At 43.1% G+C, this 19,495-nt stretch overlaps 1 protein-coding gene across 1 annotated transcript; it reads right to left on the bottom strand.

Moving 5' to 3' along the window:
* Positions 1 to 4,711: 4,711 nt before the first annotated feature.
* Positions 4,712 to 19,487, bottom strand: sec16b (SEC16 homolog B, endoplasmic reticulum export factor). The gene is made up of 23 exons (XM_061887769.1): positions 19,179 to 19,487; positions 18,814 to 19,105; positions 18,671 to 18,747; positions 18,545 to 18,602; positions 17,118 to 17,251; positions 16,935 to 17,077; positions 14,932 to 14,993; positions 14,727 to 14,865; positions 14,439 to 14,660; positions 14,275 to 14,372; positions 14,112 to 14,193; positions 13,922 to 14,039; positions 13,752 to 13,863; positions 13,579 to 13,684; positions 13,365 to 13,502; positions 13,184 to 13,273; positions 10,465 to 10,747; positions 10,288 to 10,390; positions 10,113 to 10,225; positions 6,737 to 6,759; positions 6,591 to 6,641; positions 6,443 to 6,511; positions 4,712 to 6,373 (listed from the first exon to the last, which is right to left on the bottom strand). The coding sequence occupies exons 2-22, from the start codon at positions 18,978 to 18,980 to the stop codon at positions 6,449 to 6,451; spliced, it is 2,382 nt and encodes a 793-aa protein (XP_061743753.1). The 5' UTR covers positions 18,981 to 19,105; positions 19,179 to 19,487; the 3' UTR covers positions 4,712 to 6,373; positions 6,443 to 6,448.
* Positions 19,488 to 19,495: the final 8 nt, after the last annotated feature.

Raw genomic sequence — 19,495 nt, 5'->3', positions numbered from 1 at the left:
ACATGTGTACTGTATACTTGTGTACTGTATACTTGTGTACTGTATACTTGTGTACTGTATACTTGTGTACAGTATACAAGTGAACTTGTGTACTGTATACAAGTGTACTGTATACTTGTGTACTGTATACATGCGTACTGTGTACTGTATACTTGTGTACTGTATACATGTGTACTGTATACATGTGTACTCTATACATGTGTACTCTATACATGTGTACTCTATACATGTGTACTCTATACATGTGTACTCTATACTTGTGTACAGTATACAAGTGAACTTGTGTACTGTGTACTGTATACAAGTGTACTGTATACAAGTGTACTTGTGTACTGTGTACTGTATACATGCGTACTGTGTACTGTATACTTGTGTACTGTATACATGTGTACTGTATACTTGTGTACTGTATACTTGTGTACTGTATACAAGTGTACTTGTGTACTGTGTACTGTATACATGTGTACTGTAAACATGTGTACTGTATACATGTGTACTGTATACATGTGTACTGTGTACATGTGTACTGTGTACATGTGTACTGTGTACTTGTGTACTGTATACATGTGTACTGTATACAAGTGTACTTGTGTACTGTGTACTGTATACATGTGTACTGTAAACATGTGTACTGTAAACATGTGTACTGTATACATGTGTACTGTGTACATGTGTACTGTGTACATGTGTACTGTGTACATGTGTACTGTAAACATGTGTACTGTATACATGTGTACTGTAAACATGTGTACTGTATACATGTGTACTGTGTACTGTATACATGTGTACTGTGTACATGTGTACTGTGTACATGTGTACTGTAAACATGTGTACTGTATACATGTGTACTGTGTACATGTGTACTGTGTACATGTGTACTGTAAACATGTGTACTGTAAACATGTGTACTGTATACATGTGTACTGTATACATGTGTACTGTGTACATGTGTACTGTGTACATGTGTACTGTAAACATGTGTACTGTAAACATGTGTACTGTATACATGTGTACTGTATACATGTGTACTGTATACATGTGTACTGTATACATGTGTACTGTGTACTGTATACATGTGTACTGTATACATGTGTACTGTAAACATGTGTACTGTATACATGTGTACTGTGTACATGTGTACTGTGTACTTGTGTACAACAGCAGTGCAGTTGTCAGCTTGTGTAAATGCTAAATAAAAACAGAATACAACAAATCCTTTTCAACTTATATTCAATTGAATAGACTGCAAAGACAAGATATTTTTAACGTTCAAACTGGAAAAATTTGTTATCTTTTGCAAATATTAGCTCATTTGGAATTTGATGGCTGCAACATTATCAAAAAAAGCTGGCACAAGTGGCAAAAAAGAGTGAGAAAGTTGAGGAATGCTCATCAGAGACTTATTTGGAACATCCCACAGGTGTGCAGGCTAATTGGGAACAGGTGGGTGCCATGATTGGCTATAAAAGCAGCTTCCATGAAATGCTCACTCGTTCACAAACAAGGACGGGGTGAGGGTCACCACTTTGTCAACAAATGCCTCAGCAAATTGTGTAAGAACAACATTTCTCAAGCAGCTATTGCGAGGAATTTAGGGATTTCACCATCTATGCTCTGTAATATCATCAAAAGGTTCAGAGAATGTGGAGAAATCACTGCACGTAAGCCATGATATTCAATCAATCAATCAATGTTTACTTATATAGCCCTAAATCACTAGTGTCTCAAAGGGCTGCACAAACCACCACGACATCCTACGCACCTTCCATCCCTCAGGCGCTACTGCATCAAAAAGCCACATCGGTGTGTAAAAGATATCACCATATGGGCTCAGGAACACTTCAGAAAACCACTGTCAGTAACTACAGTTGGTCGCTACATCTGTAAGTGCAAGTTAAAACTCTACTATGCAAAGCCAAAGCCATTTATCAACAACACCCAGAAACGCCGCCGGCTCTGCTGGGCCCGAGCTCATCTAAGATGGACTGATGCAAAGTGGAAAAGTGTTCTGTAGTCTGACGAGTCCACATTTCAAATTGTTTTTGAAAATATTCGACATCATGTCATCTGGACCAAAGAGGAAAAGAACCATGGGGACTGTTCAAGGGTGAAAGTGTTCTAGGCAGCATGTGTGATGGTATGGGGGTGTATTAGTGATTGTTGTAGGGTGAAAGTGTGGTAGTCAGCATGTGTGATGGTATGGGGGTGTATTAGTGATTGTTGTAGGGTGAAAGTGTTGTAGTCAGCATGTGTGATGGTATGGGGGTGTATTAGTGATTGTTGTAGGGTGAAAGTGTTCTAGGCAGCATGTGTGATGGTATGGGGGTGTATTAGTGATTGTTGTAGGGTGAAAGTGTTGTAGTCAGCATGTGTGATGGTATGGGGGTGTATTAGTGATTGTTGTAGGGTGAAAGTGTTGTAGTCAGCATGTGTGATGGTATGGGGGTGTATTAGTGATTGTTGTAGGGTGAAAGTGTTGTAGTCAGCATGTGTGATGGTATGGGGGTGTATTAGTGATTGTTGTAGGGTGAAAGTGTTCTAGGCAGCATGTGTGATGGTATGGGGGTGTATTAGTGATTGTTGTAGGGTGAAAGTGTTCTAGGCAGCATGTGTGATGGTATGGGGGTGTATTAGTGATTGTTGTAGGGTGAAAGTGTTGTAGTCAGCATGTGTGATGGTATGGGGGTGTATTAGTGATTGTTGTAGGGTGAAAGTGTTCTAGGCAGTATGTGTGATGGTATGGGGGTGTATTAGTGATTGTTGTAGGGTGAAAGTGTGGTAGTCAGCATGTGTGATGGTATGGGGGTGTATTAGTGATTGTTGTAGGGTGAAAGTGTTGTAGTCAGCATGTGTGATGGTATGGGGGTGTATTAGTGATTGTTGTAGGGTGAAAGTGTTCTAGGCAGCATGTGTGATGGTATGGGGGTGTATTAGTGATTGTTGTAGGGTGAAAGTGTTGTAGTCAGCATGTGTGATGGTATGGGGGTGTATTAGTGATTGTTGTAGGGTGAAAGTGTTCTAGGCAGCATGTGTGATGGTATGGGGGTGTATTAGTGATTGTTGTAGGGTGAAAGTGTTCTAGGCAGCATGTGTGATGGTATGGGGGTGTATTAGTGATTGTTGTAGGGTGAAAGTGTGGTAGTCAGCATGTGTGATGGTATGGGGGTGTATTAGTGATTGTTGTAGGGTGAAAGTGTGGTAGTCAGCATGTGTGATGGTATGGGGGTGTATTAGTGATTGTTGTAGGGTGAAAGTGTTGTAGTCAGCATGTGTGATGGTATGGGGGTGTATTAGTGATTGTTGTAGGGTGAAAGTGTGGTAGTCAGCATGTGTGATGGTATGGGGGTGTATTAGTGATTGTTGTAGGGTGAAAGTGTTGTAGTCAGCATGTGTGATGGTATGGGGGTGTATTAGTGATTGTTGTAGGGTGAAAGTGTTCTAGTCAGCATGTGTGATGGTATGGGGGTGTATTAGTGATTGTTGTAGGGTGAAAGTGTTGTAGTCAGCATGTGTGATGGTATGGGGGTGTATTAGTGATTGTTGTAGGGTGAAAGTGTTCTAGGCAGCATGTGTGATGGTATGGGGGTGTATTAGTGATTGTTGTAGGGTGAAAGTGTTCTAGGCAGCATGTGTGATGGTATGGGGGTGTATTAGTGATTGTTGTAGGGTGAAAGTGTGGTAGTCAGCATGTGTGATGGTATGGGGGTGTATTAGTGATTGTTGTAGGGTGAAAGTGTGGTAGTCAGCATGTGTGATGGTATGGGGGTGTATTAGTGATTGTTGTAGGGTGAAAGTGTTCTAGGCAGCATGTGTGATGGTATGGGGGTGTATTAGTGATTGTTGTAGGGTGAAAGTGTGGTAGTCAGCATGTGTGATGGTATGGGGGTGTATTAGTGATTGTTGTAGGGTGAAAGTGTTCTAGGCAGCATGTGTGATGGTATGGGGGTGTATTAGTGATTGTTGTAGGGTGAAAATGTTCTAGGCAGCATGTGTGATGGTATGGGGGTGTATTAGTGATTGTTGTAGGGTGAAAGTGTTGTAGTCAGCATGTGTGATGGTATGGGGGTGTATTAGTGATTGTTGTAGGGTGAAAGTGTTCTAGGCAGCATGTGTGATGGTATGGGGGTGTATTAGTGATTGTTGTAGGGTGAAAGTGTTGTAGTCAGCATGTGTGATGGTATGGGGGTGTATTAGTGATTGTTGTAGGGTGAAAGTGTTCTAGGCAGCATGTGTGATGGTATGGGGGTGTATTAGTGATTGTTGTAGGGTGAAAGTGTTCTAGGCAGCATGTGTGATGGTATGGGGGTGTATTAGTGATTGTTGTAGGGTGAAAGTGTTCTAGGCAGCATGTGTGATGGTATGGGGGTGTATTAGTGATTGTTGTAGGGTGAAAGTGTTGTAGTCAGCATGTGTGATGGTATGGGGGTGTATTAGTGATTGTTGTAGGGTGAAAGTGTTCTAGGCAGCATGTGTGATGGTATGGGGGTGTATTAGTGATTGTTGTAGGGTGAAAGTGTTGTAGTCAGCATGTGTGATGGTATGGGGGTGTATTAGTGATTGTTGTAGGGTGAAAGTGTTCTAGGCAGCATGTGTGATGGTATGGGGGTGTATTAGTGATTGTTGTAGGGTGAAAGTGTTCTAGGCAGCATGTGTGATGGTATGGGGGTGTATTAGTGATTGTTGTAGGGTGAAAGTGTTGTAGTCAGCATGTGTGATGGTATGGGGGTGTATTAGTGATTGTTGTAGGGTGAAAGTGTTCTAGGCAGCATGTGTGATGGTATGGGGGTGTATTAGTGATTGTTGTAGGGTGAAAATGTTCTAGGCAGCATGTGTGATGGTATGGGGGTGTATTAGTGATTGTTGTAGGGTGAAAGTGTTCTAGGCAGCATGTGTGATGGTATGGGGGTGTATTAGTGATTGTTGTAGGGTGAAAGTGTGGTAGTCAGCATGTGTGATGGTATGGGGGTGTATTAGTGATTGTTGTAGGGTGAAAGTGTTGTAGTCAGCATGTGTGATGGTATGGGGGTGTATTAGTGATTGTTGTAGGGTGAAAGTGTTGTAGTCAGCATGTGTGATGGTATGGGGGTGTATTAGTGATTGTTGTAGGGTGAAAGTGTGGTAGTCAGCATGTGTGATGGTATGGGGGTGTATTAGTGATTGTTGTAGGGTGAAAGTGTGGTAGTCAGCATGTGTGATGGTATGGGGGTGTATTAGTGATTGTTGTAGGGTGAAAGTGTTCTAGGCAGCATGTGTGATGGTATGGGGGTGTATTAGTGATTGTTGTAGGGTGAAAGTGTGGTAGTCAGCATGTGTGATGGTATGGGGGTGTATTAGTGATTGTTGTAGGGTGAAAGTGTGGTAGTCAGCATGTGTGATGGTATGGGGGTGTATTAGTGATTGTTGTAGGGTGAAAGTGTTCTAGGCAGCATGTGTGATGGTATGGGGGTGTATTAGTGATTGTTGTAGGGTGAAAGTGTTCTAGGCAGCATGTGTGATGGTATGGGGGTGTATTAGTGATTGTTGTAGGGTGAAAGTGTGGTAGTCAGCATGTGTGATGGTATGGGGGTGTATTAGTGATTGTTGTAGGGTGAAAGTGTTCTAGGCAGCATGTGTGATGGTATGTGGGTGTATTAGTGATTGTTGTAGGGTGAAAGTGTTCTAGGCAGCATGTGTGATGGTATGGGGGTGTATTAGTGGCCAAGGCATGGCTAACTTACACATCTGTGAAGGCACCATTAATGCTGAAAGGTACATACAGGTTTTGGAGCAACATATGTTGTTATCATGGACGCCCCTGCTTATTTCAGCAAGACAATGCCAAGCCAGGTGTTACAACAGCGTGGCTTCATAGTAAAAGAGTGCGGGTACTAGACTGGCCTGCCTGTAGTCCAGACATTGAAAATGTGTGCAGGCTAAAATATGAGGCAGGAGACTGTTGAACAACTTAAGCTGTACATCAAGCAAGAATGGGAAAGAATTCCACTTCAAAAATGTGTCTCCTCAGTTCCCAAACCTGCACTGAGTGTTGTTCAAAGGAAAGGCCATGTAACACACTGGTAAAAATGCCTTTTTTGCCATGTGTTGCTGCCATTACATTTTAACTTCATGATGATTTAGTTTGTCAGTGTGAAGATGAAATATCTTGTCTTTGCAGTCTATTCAATTGAATATAATTTGAAAAGCATTTGTTGTACTCTCTTTTTATTTAGCATTTACACAAGCTGACAACTTGACTGCTGTTGTATTTTGGTACATATTGTGTATATACTTTGAAGTATTATTACCTTCTTCAAGTGTGTGTATCGCTGCTGTGGGAAACATAATCAAGTGCAATCTCGCTGCAAGGAGCGCTGTCAAGTGATGATGTCACTTCCTGCAAAGACAGGAAGGGGATATGAGATTGTGTGTGCGCGACTAAAACAAGATGGGAACTTCTCTTCACCTGCGATCACTCCTGAAGGTCGGGGGTTCTGGACTTGAACCATCCACGGAACCATCCAGACTTTGTGCTCTGAGGTCACATGATGGTTATACAAATATTGCAGTAATATTAAGAAAAGGATAGAGAAGTTGTCAGAGTGGCCACACACCTGTGAAGCAAGCTGCTCGGTCTGCTCATTGGCCGGAGAACCATTTGACACCTGGCCCCGCCCCCAAAAGACAACCAGACATCCAAGACATGTTTAGTACAACACCTGGGCGGCCATTTTTGTAGTCATTTAGCAGCACTCCTTACCGGCATGGCTCCAGAAGGCAGAGCTGCAGGTAGAAAAAAAAGGAAGAAAAAAAAGGGTTTGCAAGTTAATAAATGCTTGACTGGCATAAAAACTATTTTCTTCAGTTAAAAAAAAAAAAATTACATCTATAATAAAAAAATAGAAGTATAAAAAATGTATTGCAAGATAAAAGCATTTTTTTGCAAGTAAAAAAACCTTATTTTCTTCAATAAAAAAAGTTGATTACAAATATGAAAGCAATTGTAATCAATAAAAATTACTATCAAGTATAAAAACAATTATTTTCAAATTAAAACTTTTATACTTAAAAAAAAAACAATTCGTAATTTTGCAAGTCAATCAATCAAAGTTTATTTATATAGCCCCAAATCACCAGTATCTCAAAGGGCTGCACAAGCCACAACCACATCCCCTCGGCCCAGATCCCACACCAGGGCAAGGAAAAACTCAACCCAAAACTATTTTCTGCAAGTAAAAAAAACATTCGCAAGTAGAAAAACTATTTTTATCAATTGAAAAAACAATTCGCAACTATAAACATATATTCAGAATAAAAACGATTCACAGGTATAAAAACAATTTTCTTCAATAGAAAAACAATTTGCAACCATATAAACAATTTCCTTTAATTAAAAAAAAAATCAAACTATTATAAGTTTAAAAAACATTTTTTAAAAGTAAAAAAAAATATTCACACGTATAAACAATTTTTTTCAGTTAAAAAAGTATAAAACAAATTGCAAGAAAAATATATTTTCTGCAATTAAAAAAAATATTTGTAATAACAAAATGATATTTGCAAGAAAATGTATTTTAAAAGAAGTAAAAAAAAATATTTTCCTCAAAGAAAAAAAAACAATTCACAACTTTGCAAGTAAACTCAACTATTTTCTCCCAATACAAAAAACTATTTGCAAGAACATAAAACTATTTTCTTCAATCCAAATAATTTTGCACAAGTACAAAAAAAATTATTCAATCAAATAAAAAAATTGCAACTATAAAAATATATTTAATAAAAAAACGATTCACCAGCATAAAGACTATTTTCTTGAATGAAAAGAAAGGAGTTTACAAATAATTGTCTTCCCTTGGCAGGAATAATTCACATCCCCTCACTTGGCACTCAGACTTCCAGTAAGTCTCTACACCAACAGGTGGTGCTGCTGAGTCCATTTAAGGGCATCTGAGCTACTGTTACGTGCGCATGGTGCCGTCCGCCAAGAATTACAGAAAAGATCAAGAAGATCTCCTACATTTGAAGGACCAGTTTTGGGTTTTGGTGAAGTTTTGAGACATCTCCTACATCAAAAAGGAGCAGTATTGAGCAGTTGAAGCAAGAAAGTTTTTACAATTTTGTGTCAATTTACCGAAAACAAGTTTAAAAAAAAAAAATGCATTTTCTGGTTTTGTGGGGAGTCCTGATGAGGTCTGGAGACATCTCCTACATCTAAAAGGACCAGTATTGGGCAGTTGAAGCCAGACAGTTTTTTTTTTTTTCGTCTAAGGGTTGCCCCTTACGACATTTACAGAACTTTTTTTTCCTGGGAAAAAAAAAAAAAAAAAATTCTGCCATTTTCTGGTTTTGTCGGGAAATCTTACAGGTTACAAGGCCCCAGGGGTGGACGAGATCCGCCTGGAGTTCCTTAAGGCTCTGGATGCTGTGGGGCTGTCTTGGTGGACAAGACTCTGCAGCATCGCGTGGACATCGGGGGCGGTACCTCTGGATTGGCAGACCGGGGTGGTGGTCCCTCTCTTTAAGAAGGGGGACCGGAGGGTGGGTTCCAACTATGGTGGGATCACACTCCTCAGCCTTCTTGTTAAAGTTTATTCAGGTGGACTGGAGAGGAGGCTACGTCGGATAGTTGAACCTCGGATTAAGGAGGAACAGTGTGTTTTTTGTCCTGGTCTTGGAACTGTGGACCAGCTCTATAGTCTTGGAGGGGTTCTTGAGGGTGCATGGGAGTTTGTCCAACCAGTCTACATGTGCTTTGTGGACTTGGAGAAGGCATTCGACCGTGTCCCTCGGGTAGTCCTGTGGGGAGTGCTCAGAGAGTATGGGGTACCGGACTGTCTGATTGTGGCGGTCCGCTCCCTGTATGATCAGTGTCAGAACTTGGTCCGCATTGCCGGCAGTAAGTCGAACACATTTCCAGTGAGGATTGGACTCCGCCAAGGCTGTCCTTTGTCACCCATTCGGTTCATAACTTATATGGACAGAATTTCTAGGCGCAGTCAGGGCGTTCTGGAGATCTGGTTTGGTGGCCGCGGGATTAGGTCTCTGCTTTTTGCAGATGATGTGGTCCTGATGGCTTCATTCAACCGGGATCTTCAGCTCTCACTGGATCGGTTTGCAGCCGAGTGTGAAGCGACCGGAATGAGAATCAGCACCTCCAAGTCCGAGTTCATAATTCTCGCCCAGAAAAGAGTGGAGTGCCATCTCCGGGCTGGGGAGGAGACCCTGCCCCAAGTGGAGGAGTTTATGGATGGTGAGGTGGACAGGCGGATCGGTGCGGCGTCTTCAGTAATGCGGACGTTGTACCAATCCGTTGTGGTGAAGAAGGAGCTGAGCCGGAAGGCAAAGCTCTCAATTTACCGGTCAATCTACGTTCCCATCCTCACCTATGGTCATGAGCTTTGGGTCATGACCGAAAGGATAAGATCAAGGGTACAAGCGGCCCAAATGAGTTTCCAGGTCTCTCCCTTAGAGATAGGGTGAGAAGCTCTGCCATCCGGGAGGAACTCAAAGTAAAGCCGCTGCTCCTCCACATGGAGAGGAGCCAGATGAGGTGGTTCGGGCATCTGGTCAGGATGCCACCCGAACGCCTCCCTAGGGAGGTGTTTAGGGCACGTCCAACCGGTAGGAGGCCACGGGGAAGACCCAGGACACGTTGGGAAGACTATGTCTCCCGGCTGGCCTGGGAACGCCTCGGGATCCCCCGGGAAGAGCTGGACCAAGTGGCTGGGGAGAGGGAAGTCTGGGCTTCCCTGCTTAGGCTGTTGCCCCCGCGACCCGACCTCGGATAAGCGGAGGAAGATGGATGGATGTTACAGGTTAACTTACAGGTTGAGTTTGTCTCGCTCTCTTCTATCCGCTATTTTACTCCCCATACTGCTATGTCTTCTTTCTTCTTTTTGGCAGAGGTTTTAGTTTTTTTACTTGCAGAAAATAGTTTTTATACTTCAGAATTTGATTTTTACTTACAGAAAATAGATTTTTTTTTTTGTAACTTTTTTTTTTTTTTTTTTTGAAAAATAGTTGTTTTTACTTGCGTATAATTGTGTGTGAGTCAAAACATTTTTGCATGTTTGTGGAGTTTTTGGCAGTGATTTCGCTGCATAAACATCCCATAATAATCATGAGGTGCCACTCACGCTGCGCTGATAAGGACGGCCCACTTCCACGAGGCGAGATGTGGGCCACACCAGCACCAAGTGAGTTCTGCGGGTCCCAGACAGATGCAGGGTCGGTGTGAGGACTTGGAGTCCTGCAAAGAAAATACAAGTCATGTCTTTGTTGGCGATACAGGAATTCTACACTTTTGTTTACCATCCCTGAGCTCCTCCGACATTCCAGGACTTTTGTCCCAAAGCGTGTCCAGCCGTGGTTCTGCTGCCGTCAGGAGGTTCTGCTCCTGCGCCGGTGTCAGGTTCTGTTGGGAACAAGACCTCATAGTTTTCGGAAGTAGCAACAATGCCCCCTGCTGGCCCAAAGTTGAAGCACTACCTGAGAACTCGCTGACGTTTTGTTCATCTTGAGGATGTTGGACCTCGGTCCTGTCAGAACCTTCCGGAGGATGTTGGACCTCGGTCCTGTCAGAACCTTCCGGAGGATGTTGGACCTGGGTCCTGTCAGAACCTCCCGGAGGATGTTGGACCTGGGTCCTGTCAGAACCTTCCGGAGGATGTTGGACCTCGGTCCTGTCAGAACCTTCCGGAGGATGTTGGACCTGGGTCCTGTCAGAACCTTCTGGAGGATGTTGGACCTGGGTCCTGTCAGAACCTTCCTTCTGGACCCACAACACAGGACCACGTCGTCATCGCACTATTCCAACTTGTGTCCATGCCTCATTTGTCTAATGTTTGTTTTCTTGTGGAGACCAAGCAAGCATCGTATAACAACACTTTCCTGTCTGGGGCGCAGTGCATTCTGGGTAATGTAGTACATTAACATTTAGCAACACGTGTGATTACTTCTTATACTTTTGACATATTCAATTCAACTTCATTTGAGAGAGCAGACTGTCATCCACAATGCTGACATACAGCACAGAGGCAGCATTCACATGTTAGAGATGTTGAAGTGTGATGATAATCTGTCATCTCATGTACTAGGGTTGTCTCGATACCAATATTTTGGTACCGGTACCAAAATGTATTTCAATACTTTTCTAAATAAAAGGGGACCATAAAAAATCTTAGGGTACATTAAAAATATGTTTTTTATTGCAATTTAGTCCTTAAATAAAATGTTGAACATACTTGACAACTTGTCTTTTAGTAGTAAGTAAACAAACAAAGACTCCTAATTAGTCTGCAGTATCATTTATACACCTATTATTTTCTACACATTATGAGGGACAAACTGTAAAAATGTATTATTAATCTAGTTGTTCATTTACTGCTAATATCTGTTTACTTTCTCTTTTAACATGTTGTATCTACACTTCTGTTCAAATGAAATAATCACTTATTCTTCTCTTCTTTAATACTGTACATTAGTTGTGGATGATACCACACATTTAGGTATGGATCATGTCGATACCAAGTAGTTCCAGGATCATACATCAGTCATATTCAAAGTCCTCGTGTGTCCAGGGACATATTTACTGACTTTATAAACATATTATGATTATATTTTAAAAAGGAAAAAAGATTTTGTGATGCTAAAAAATATCGATGTAATCATAGTAGTATTAAATAGATACACTCCTGTACTTGGTATCATTACAGTGGATGTCAGGTGTAGATCCACCCATGGCGTTTGTTTACATCATGACGGCGGTGAGCTAATGTATCCTCCTACGCTGTGTAGTGAAGCATGTTTAGCTATTCCTCGTCCTCCAGTGATAATACTATTTGTAAGAAACTTACTTCATTTGTCGCCATGGAGACGAGGATTAGTGATTTAGAAGTAGCTAAAACACTGTGGAGGGATGTTAGCTGCATGTGTTAAAGCAACTCTTCCTGAGAGTGTTTCAGTGTTATAACTTCATCTTTATCTTGACTTTTTACACCAAAATGCGTCCATTCTCCCTTTTCTGTCTCCACGCTGTGTCTGCTTGTAAGTACTCAGTGCGTGCGCGCTGCCCAACATGCTCCTCCGCTCATATAAAGCAGCAATGTCAGGACGCACCGTCATGTCTGTATTTTGATCATCATGGTTTGCAGATTTTAAAAAGTGAAAATGTCCTGAAATGTTCAAACATGAGATTTCCATCAGCCATATTGGTCAAAATGACATCAAAAGAAGGCTTGAAATATCTGCAGTTGCATGTTAGGAGTCTCTCATATTTGACTTTCAGCACGTCAAAGCCAGAGTTCCATCCAACAAAGGTCTTAACTCATTCTCCTTCGATGCCACTAATGTGGGATGTACTCCCACCAGCTGGAAAAGTAAGTACATCTCTATCCTCCTTCAAAAGAGCACTAAAACCACACCTGCAGGCAACTTCAACACTTTACTAACACCCTCCCCCCTCCTCACCCCACCCCCCTATTACAAATAATGTACATACTCTGATGATGATGAACGTGTGTGATGACTATATATATTTGTACCATGAATTGATGAAGGTGGACCCCGACTTAAACAAGATGAAAAACTTATTGGGGTGTTACCATTTAGTGGTCAATTGTAGGGAATATGTACTGTACTGTGCAATCTACTAATAATATGTACTGTACTGTGCAATCTACTAATAATATGTACTGTACTGTGCAATCTACTAATAATATGTACTGTACTGTACAATCTACTAATAATATGTACTGTACTGTGCAATCTACTAATAAAAGTATCAATCAATCAATCAGTCAATCAATGTAATCGCTAATGTAAACAAACTTTTGCAAGATATTCTAATTTTTTGAGTTTCACCTATATATGTTTTTTTATTTTATTTGTTTATGTATGTAATAAATAATAAATACATTTTAAATAATATGTAATTAATTTAAAATGGTGTTTTATTTAAAATTAATGAGATTTATAATTTATTTATTAATGATTTTGAACAAAGACCTCCTATTTTAGAGTTTAACCTGTATATGTTTAATTTTTTCATAAGTATGTTATAAAATATGAACTATTTGTCTTTTGAATACATATTATTTGCAATGACAATTATTAGTGAACAAAGACCTCCTATTAAGCTGACATTTAACTCTGATGTCTTTTCAAGTTTGATGTAATAAAGAAAGTCATGAAGTAAAAGTGAACTCGCCAGTAGAGGATGGAGTCTGGACCGTAGTTCTGTCAGCCATCTTGGCTCCGCACTGACCGGACCTTCTGTGTGTGTGAGGCGCTCGGCCAGCTGAGGAGGAGGATGAGAGGATGAGGAGGAGGACCAGAAGCTTTCAGCTTCCTTCTTTTGTTGCCGTCAAAGAAGCAGTCTTGAAGAGCACCTTGATGAGCTCCTCCGTCAGAACACGGAAGCCTCCAGGCTGCGTGAGGAGGCTCCGCCCCACAAGCTCACAGTAGTGGAAGGCCGGGCTGGCCAGTCCAAAGTCCAGAAGACGAGTTGCGTACAGAAACTTGAAGACCTGGACCACAAGTAGATTTTGGGACATGAATCGTCTTGCAGAAAACATCTCGGAGAAAACTCTCACTGTCTCCTACCTGGAAGGACGGAATGGAAAAGTGTTTGGCGCCGAGCGTCTGGCAGTACTCGTATATTTCGGTGCGGTGGATGGCGGCGTCGGAGGCGAAGCGCCGAAAGGTGTCCCTGGAGGAGGCAAACAGGAAGTGAGCGCACAAACGGGTCCATCCTTCCCATCGGCGTCGCGGCTCACTTGTGGCTACGGCCCAGCAGGACCATCCTGGCCGTCGTCTCGCCGAAGGCGCCGAAAGGAACGCCGCTGGTCAGGTAGCAGACGTGGGCGGCGTGCAGCAGGCCTCGGGAGGCTGCGCGTGGACGAGAGTCAGTGTCCGGAAGGTCAGCGGCCGCCGCTCGCCATCTTACCTAGCGTGTCTCCCATGGCGACCACAGCTCGCCGCCGCAGGGTGGGGTCTCCTGTCTCGTTGGACAGCATCACGGCCAGGTGAGGGCGCCAGTTGGCCCGGTTGAGACCGCCAAAGCACTGCGTGACGACACGATGGCGACATGGAGACAGCGGCTCACGTCCGGGCGAGATTGTGTATGCGCGTGTTACCGTGGCGACGGCCGGGATTCTGCCTGACAGCAGCTGGAAGAGGGTGTGGAGCGGGTCGGCGGCGCTCACCTGCCCGGTGAACCTGCCGTACAACACCTGGTCACGCTCGTTGCCGTGGGTAACGGGATAGGTAAAGGTGCAGAAAGGAGACTGAGCCGCTCACCTGTCCAGCACGGCCGTGTAGGACCTGGCGTCCATTTTGCTGGCTAGAAAGAGGGCGTGTCCCCACAGGCCGCCGCCCATTGCCGACTCCAGAGCCTCCTGTGAAGCAACAGCAAAAGTCATGTCATCATTGAAGGTCACATGACAATGAGGGCGGGGCGGGACCTTCTTCCTCCCGGCCAATAGCAGCCGAGTGTAGCCGTGCAGACTTTTCTTAGACACGGCCGCACTCCAGCTTCCCGTCAGGAGGTCGTCGCCCAGGCTCGGGGGCACCTGGGCCACATTGTCCTCGCTGAAGTCTATAAGCTCCACATCGGCGGGCGCGACGCTTCCGTCTGAGCGTGATCCCGCCATCAGCAGCTCCGCCACATCACAGCCGACCATTTGCTGGAAAAAGAGAGCAGTTTGAGGCGAATTCACTTCTTTTTTGGACGTTGGGGGTCAGTCCCTTACGCCGTTCTGCCTGCACAGCAACACCAGGATGTTCCACAAGAGGGCAGCGCCGCTCCTGTCCTGCCCGTCCTCATCTTTGCTGCAGGCTAGCGCCCTCTGGCGGGCAAAGTCAATGGCGTCCGTTTTGTGCAAACCCTCCCTAAAAATAAAACGGTTCCATTACGGAACCTGATGGGCGACACTGGCTTGGCGGGGCGGTCGGTACCGAGTTAAAGGTCCTGGAAAGTTCCTCATCTCCTGCTGCTCCTGAGTCTCGCTGAGGATGACCTAACAAACAACAATAAATGAACATAGAACAGGATCAAATTAGGGATAGCTCCCGCTGACATCGGAGTCCATGTTCTATCGCTAATCAACACTACCAATTTTTGGTATTTTTCTGTGTTGATAAATACTTGCTTTCAATAATAAAATCATTTTAAAAAGGGACGATGATGACAGCAGCTGTCTCGTTGAGTCATTAGCACATGCCTAAATATCATTTGCAGGTGTGACGCTAGATTGCAAGTACAAGACGGTGGATGGCACTAGCCTATTGTCCATGGTGTGTTGGTCATTCCAGTCCTTGCAGTCTCCTGTTGCACCCTACAAAGCAGTAATAGTGGAAGTATTGTACTAAATACGCACCAGCTGTCCCATTGTAACCTGCACTTTAGTTGTGGTTTTCAGTAACAAATTTGAAGGAGTTGTCATGAAAAAAGATAAATCAGTAGCATCTCAATAGCGCCCTGTGATGAGGTGGCGACTTGTCCAGGGTGTACCCCGCCTTCCGCTCGATTGTAGCTGAGATAGGCGCCAGCGCCCCCCGCGACCCCGAAAGGGAATAAGCGGTAGAAAATGGATGGATGGATGGGCATCTCAATAGCAAAGCCAATGTATAGAAGATTCAAGCTCGTCCATTTTGGGAAAAATGAAGCCATACTTTACTTACGTTAAAGTGCTTTTTCGGAGTCCATTTCCTTGTTGGCATTGTAAAAATCGCAACAATAGCGACAGGTGGTTTGGCCGAGTCCGCTCTCAGTGCTGCTGGAGTGGATGGCCAAGTGCAGAAATGCAAAGAGCTGGTGTTTTGTTGAAAAAATGAGCTGCTACGTCGAGAAAAAACTACCAGTTGCATAACTTGATGGCGGTGTCTAAGTTTAGAAACACCCATTTAAATATCAAATAACTCCTCCCACTGTAGAATGCTCATCATTCAGTTATTTATTTGACAGAGAGGTAGCACATTCTGTATACAGTAATGCTACCACTACTGTACTAGGTAGTCAAGCACGACTCTTACTGTTGTCGTTTTCACTTTCTTCTTTTCAATGACATTGCTGTTGCAGTTAAAATTTGTAATGAAAACAAAAACGTAGGCTATTATTAGCATCAATATGAATTTCTTCACGCCCTAATTGTTTACATTAGGGGTCCCCAAAGGTTTTTGTTTAGGGAGCCACGTTGGGTTAAAAAAATTGTCTGGGGGCTAGGTTATCTAATTGTGTGTGTGTATATATATATATATATATATATATATATATATATATATATATATATATTTACATGTGTATGATAAAATTACTTAAATTGAATATTAGTAAGAGTATGTGAAAATTTGACTTCTATCTTGTTTACTTCTGTGACAACTTCCTTAAAGTTTTGTAATCTATCAGAAATATCAAGCAGCTAGATATTATCTTGCATTTCACCATTGTAATGGATTTAAATGAATGTAATTCTTACAAAAAGAAAATGTACGGTGCATGAGAATCGACATTTTTAATAAATTCCACACATTGTGTTGTATTGTGTTATGTGTGTTGGCATTTTGTGTCGGTTTGATTTTATTTTTTTGCACCATGACTGAGGAAGGTTGTTTGCATTGGGTCATATAAGTAAAAACCTGCATTTCATTCAAGTCTGAATGCTTTCAGCACTCCACATACTGGTGAGAAAGTGACAGCTTGTAGATTGGCTTTTAAAATCTCCCTGTGAGTGGAATCCTCCTCTGACTCATGAAGTCTCACGGCCGTACTTTCCACATCACACCGAGTTGACCTAAGATTTAATTTGCCTGCAACTGAAGTCATGTTTACTTTTGTGAACACTGCAGTGCATGCAGGTCAGATTGCATTCACATTAGTAAAAGACAACCATGTGAGCGGCCACTAAAAAGATGGGATTTGACACAAAAAAGCCCGTATCCATAGCAACACATCACGTTACCTCCAGACTGTGAATCTCCACGTGGCTCTGGTGGTCTTGTGCCCAGCGACCGGGCATCACCCTCACCAGCTGACCGGCGGGTCCAAAGCTGGCGAGGGCGTGAGGGCTGGAGAACTTGAGAGGAGCCGCCGGGCAAGTGGGACCTGTGTGACACGCAGACTTGATGGCCGCCGCGTGGCCAACACGTGTGCCCGTGCCACTCACCTGAGTCCACCTGCATGTACTGGCACAGCTCGTAGCTGCTGCACGACAATCCTGACGCTGCGGAAGCTTCTAGGGACTCTGGGGTGTCTTTGGACGCACGCTCCTCTCGCTCTCTGGGGTCATAGAGTGAAGTGATGAAGGTGGACCCCGACTTAAACAAGTTGAAAAACTTATTGGGGTGTTAGCATTTAGTGCTCAATTGTAGGGAATATGTACTGTACTGTGCAATCTACTAATAAAATATGTACTGTACTGTGCAATCTACTAATAAAATATGTACTGTACTGTACAATCTACTAATAATATGTACTGTACTGTGCAATCTACTAATAATATGTACTGTACTGTGCAATCTACTAATAAATGTACTGTACTGTGCTATCTACTAATAATATGTACTGTACTGTGCAATCTACTAATAATATGTACTGTACTGTGCAATCTACTAATAATATGTACTGTACTGTGCAATCTACTAATAAATGTACTGTACTGTGCTATCTACTAATAATATGTACTGTACTGTGCAATCTACTAATAAATGTACTGTACTGTGCAATCTACTAATAATATGTACTGTACTGTGCAATCTACTAATAATATGTACTGTACTGTGCAATCTACTAATAATATGTACTGTACTGTGCAATCTACTAATAATATGTACTGTACTGTGCAATCTACTAATAATATGTACTGTACTGTGCAATCTACTAATAAAATATGTACTGTACTGTGCAATCTACTAATAAAATATGTACTGTACTGTGCAATCTACTAATAATATGTACTGTACTGTGCAATCTACTAATAATATGTACTGTACTGTGCAATCTACTAATAATATGTACTGTACTGTGCAATCTACTAATAAATGTACTGTACTGTGCAATCTACTAATAAATGTACTGTACTGTGCAATCTACTAATAATATGTACTGTACTGTGCAATCTACTAATAATATGTACTGTACTGTGCAATCTACTAATAAATGTACTGTACTGTGCAATCTACTAATAATATGTACTGTACTGTGCAATCTACTAATAAATGTACTGTACTGTGCAATCTACTAATAATATGTACTGTACTGTGCAATCTACTAATAATATGTACTGTACTGTGCAATCTACTAATAAATGTACTGTACTGTGCAATCTACTAATAATATGTACTGTACTGTGCAATCTACTAATAATATGTACTGTACTGTGCAATCTACTAATAAATGTACTGTACTGTGCAATCTACTAATAAATGTACTGTACTGTGCAATCTACTAATACAAGTTTCAATCAATCAATCACATGACTTGGAAGAAGTCATGTGAAAAGATGTTGCATCTGACATGATTCATTAGAGACAATTATAATGCGGGAGTTCTGCAGAGGGGGCGTGGCCTCACCTGCAGGAGTTTGGCTGTGCCCCCCAGGAGTCCTGAGGCCACCAGGAGGCGTGGTGGTCTTGGCGGTCACAGGAAGAAGTGATGAGGGTCGTGCTTAGTCTCAAAAAGGCAGGGCGGCCATCTTACCTGCGTTGTAGTAGTCCTGGTACGTGTAGGTGGCGCCGTAGTCCCACGGAGCGTAGGCCCGGTAGTCGTATCCTCGCCTGGAGAAAGACGGCAGCCATGTTTGTCACGTACAACCACACTTGTGTTCTTTACAAGCTGCACACCTGCTGGGGGCTTGCTGCTGATCCAGGGGGGCGCTGTAGCGGTTCTCAAGGTTCTGGACAGGACCGCCATAGTGCGGAGTCCAGTACTGGTGCTCCGGCCCTGGTCCCGGAGTACCCCGCCCCGTTCTGACGTGGGGGTCCCTGTGGGGGCCACCTCTCCGCTCCATGCCGAGTACACAGCCCAGGTTGCCAGGCAACAACTCTTATTGCTCAACCAAAAAGTTGACCCGTAGAAAGTCACTTGAACTGTCGTTGACGTGGAGTGGCGCCGCCTGGTGGAGAATCACCGAAACTACAAAGGGGAAAAAATAAGAAAATAGCATTTTGAGACCATTTCTTCTTCTTCTTCTTCTTCTTCTTCTTACCTCTCAGCGACCACAAGGAGTCAAAGTTCACCCAAGGGTTCCACATAGCAGGAAACACGTGATAAGAGCAGGTCAAAGGTCAACACGCACAGCATCACATCAACATCTTGTCTTCAGTTGTCTGGACAACTTCCGGCTTGAGCGAGACAGCCACGCGCGAGAACAAAGTCCAAAACACGTCCTTCCACGCAATGTCATCATCATCGTGTGCCACGTTGGCGGGAAATACGCCGGCTGATCCCGGGTCAGATTGATCCCGCATCAGTCACGTGCGCAGGGCGGGAGCCGGCTGACCTGAAGTCAGCAAGTCTTAGCAA

The sequence above is a fragment of the Nerophis ophidion genome, linkage group LG26 (assembly GCF_033978795.1).
Source record: "Nerophis ophidion isolate RoL-2023_Sa linkage group LG26, RoL_Noph_v1.0, whole genome shotgun sequence".
Taxonomy (NCBI): domain Eukaryota; kingdom Metazoa; phylum Chordata; class Actinopteri; order Syngnathiformes; family Syngnathidae; genus Nerophis; species Nerophis ophidion.
This window is presented reverse-complemented; position numbering and strand designations above follow the sequence as displayed.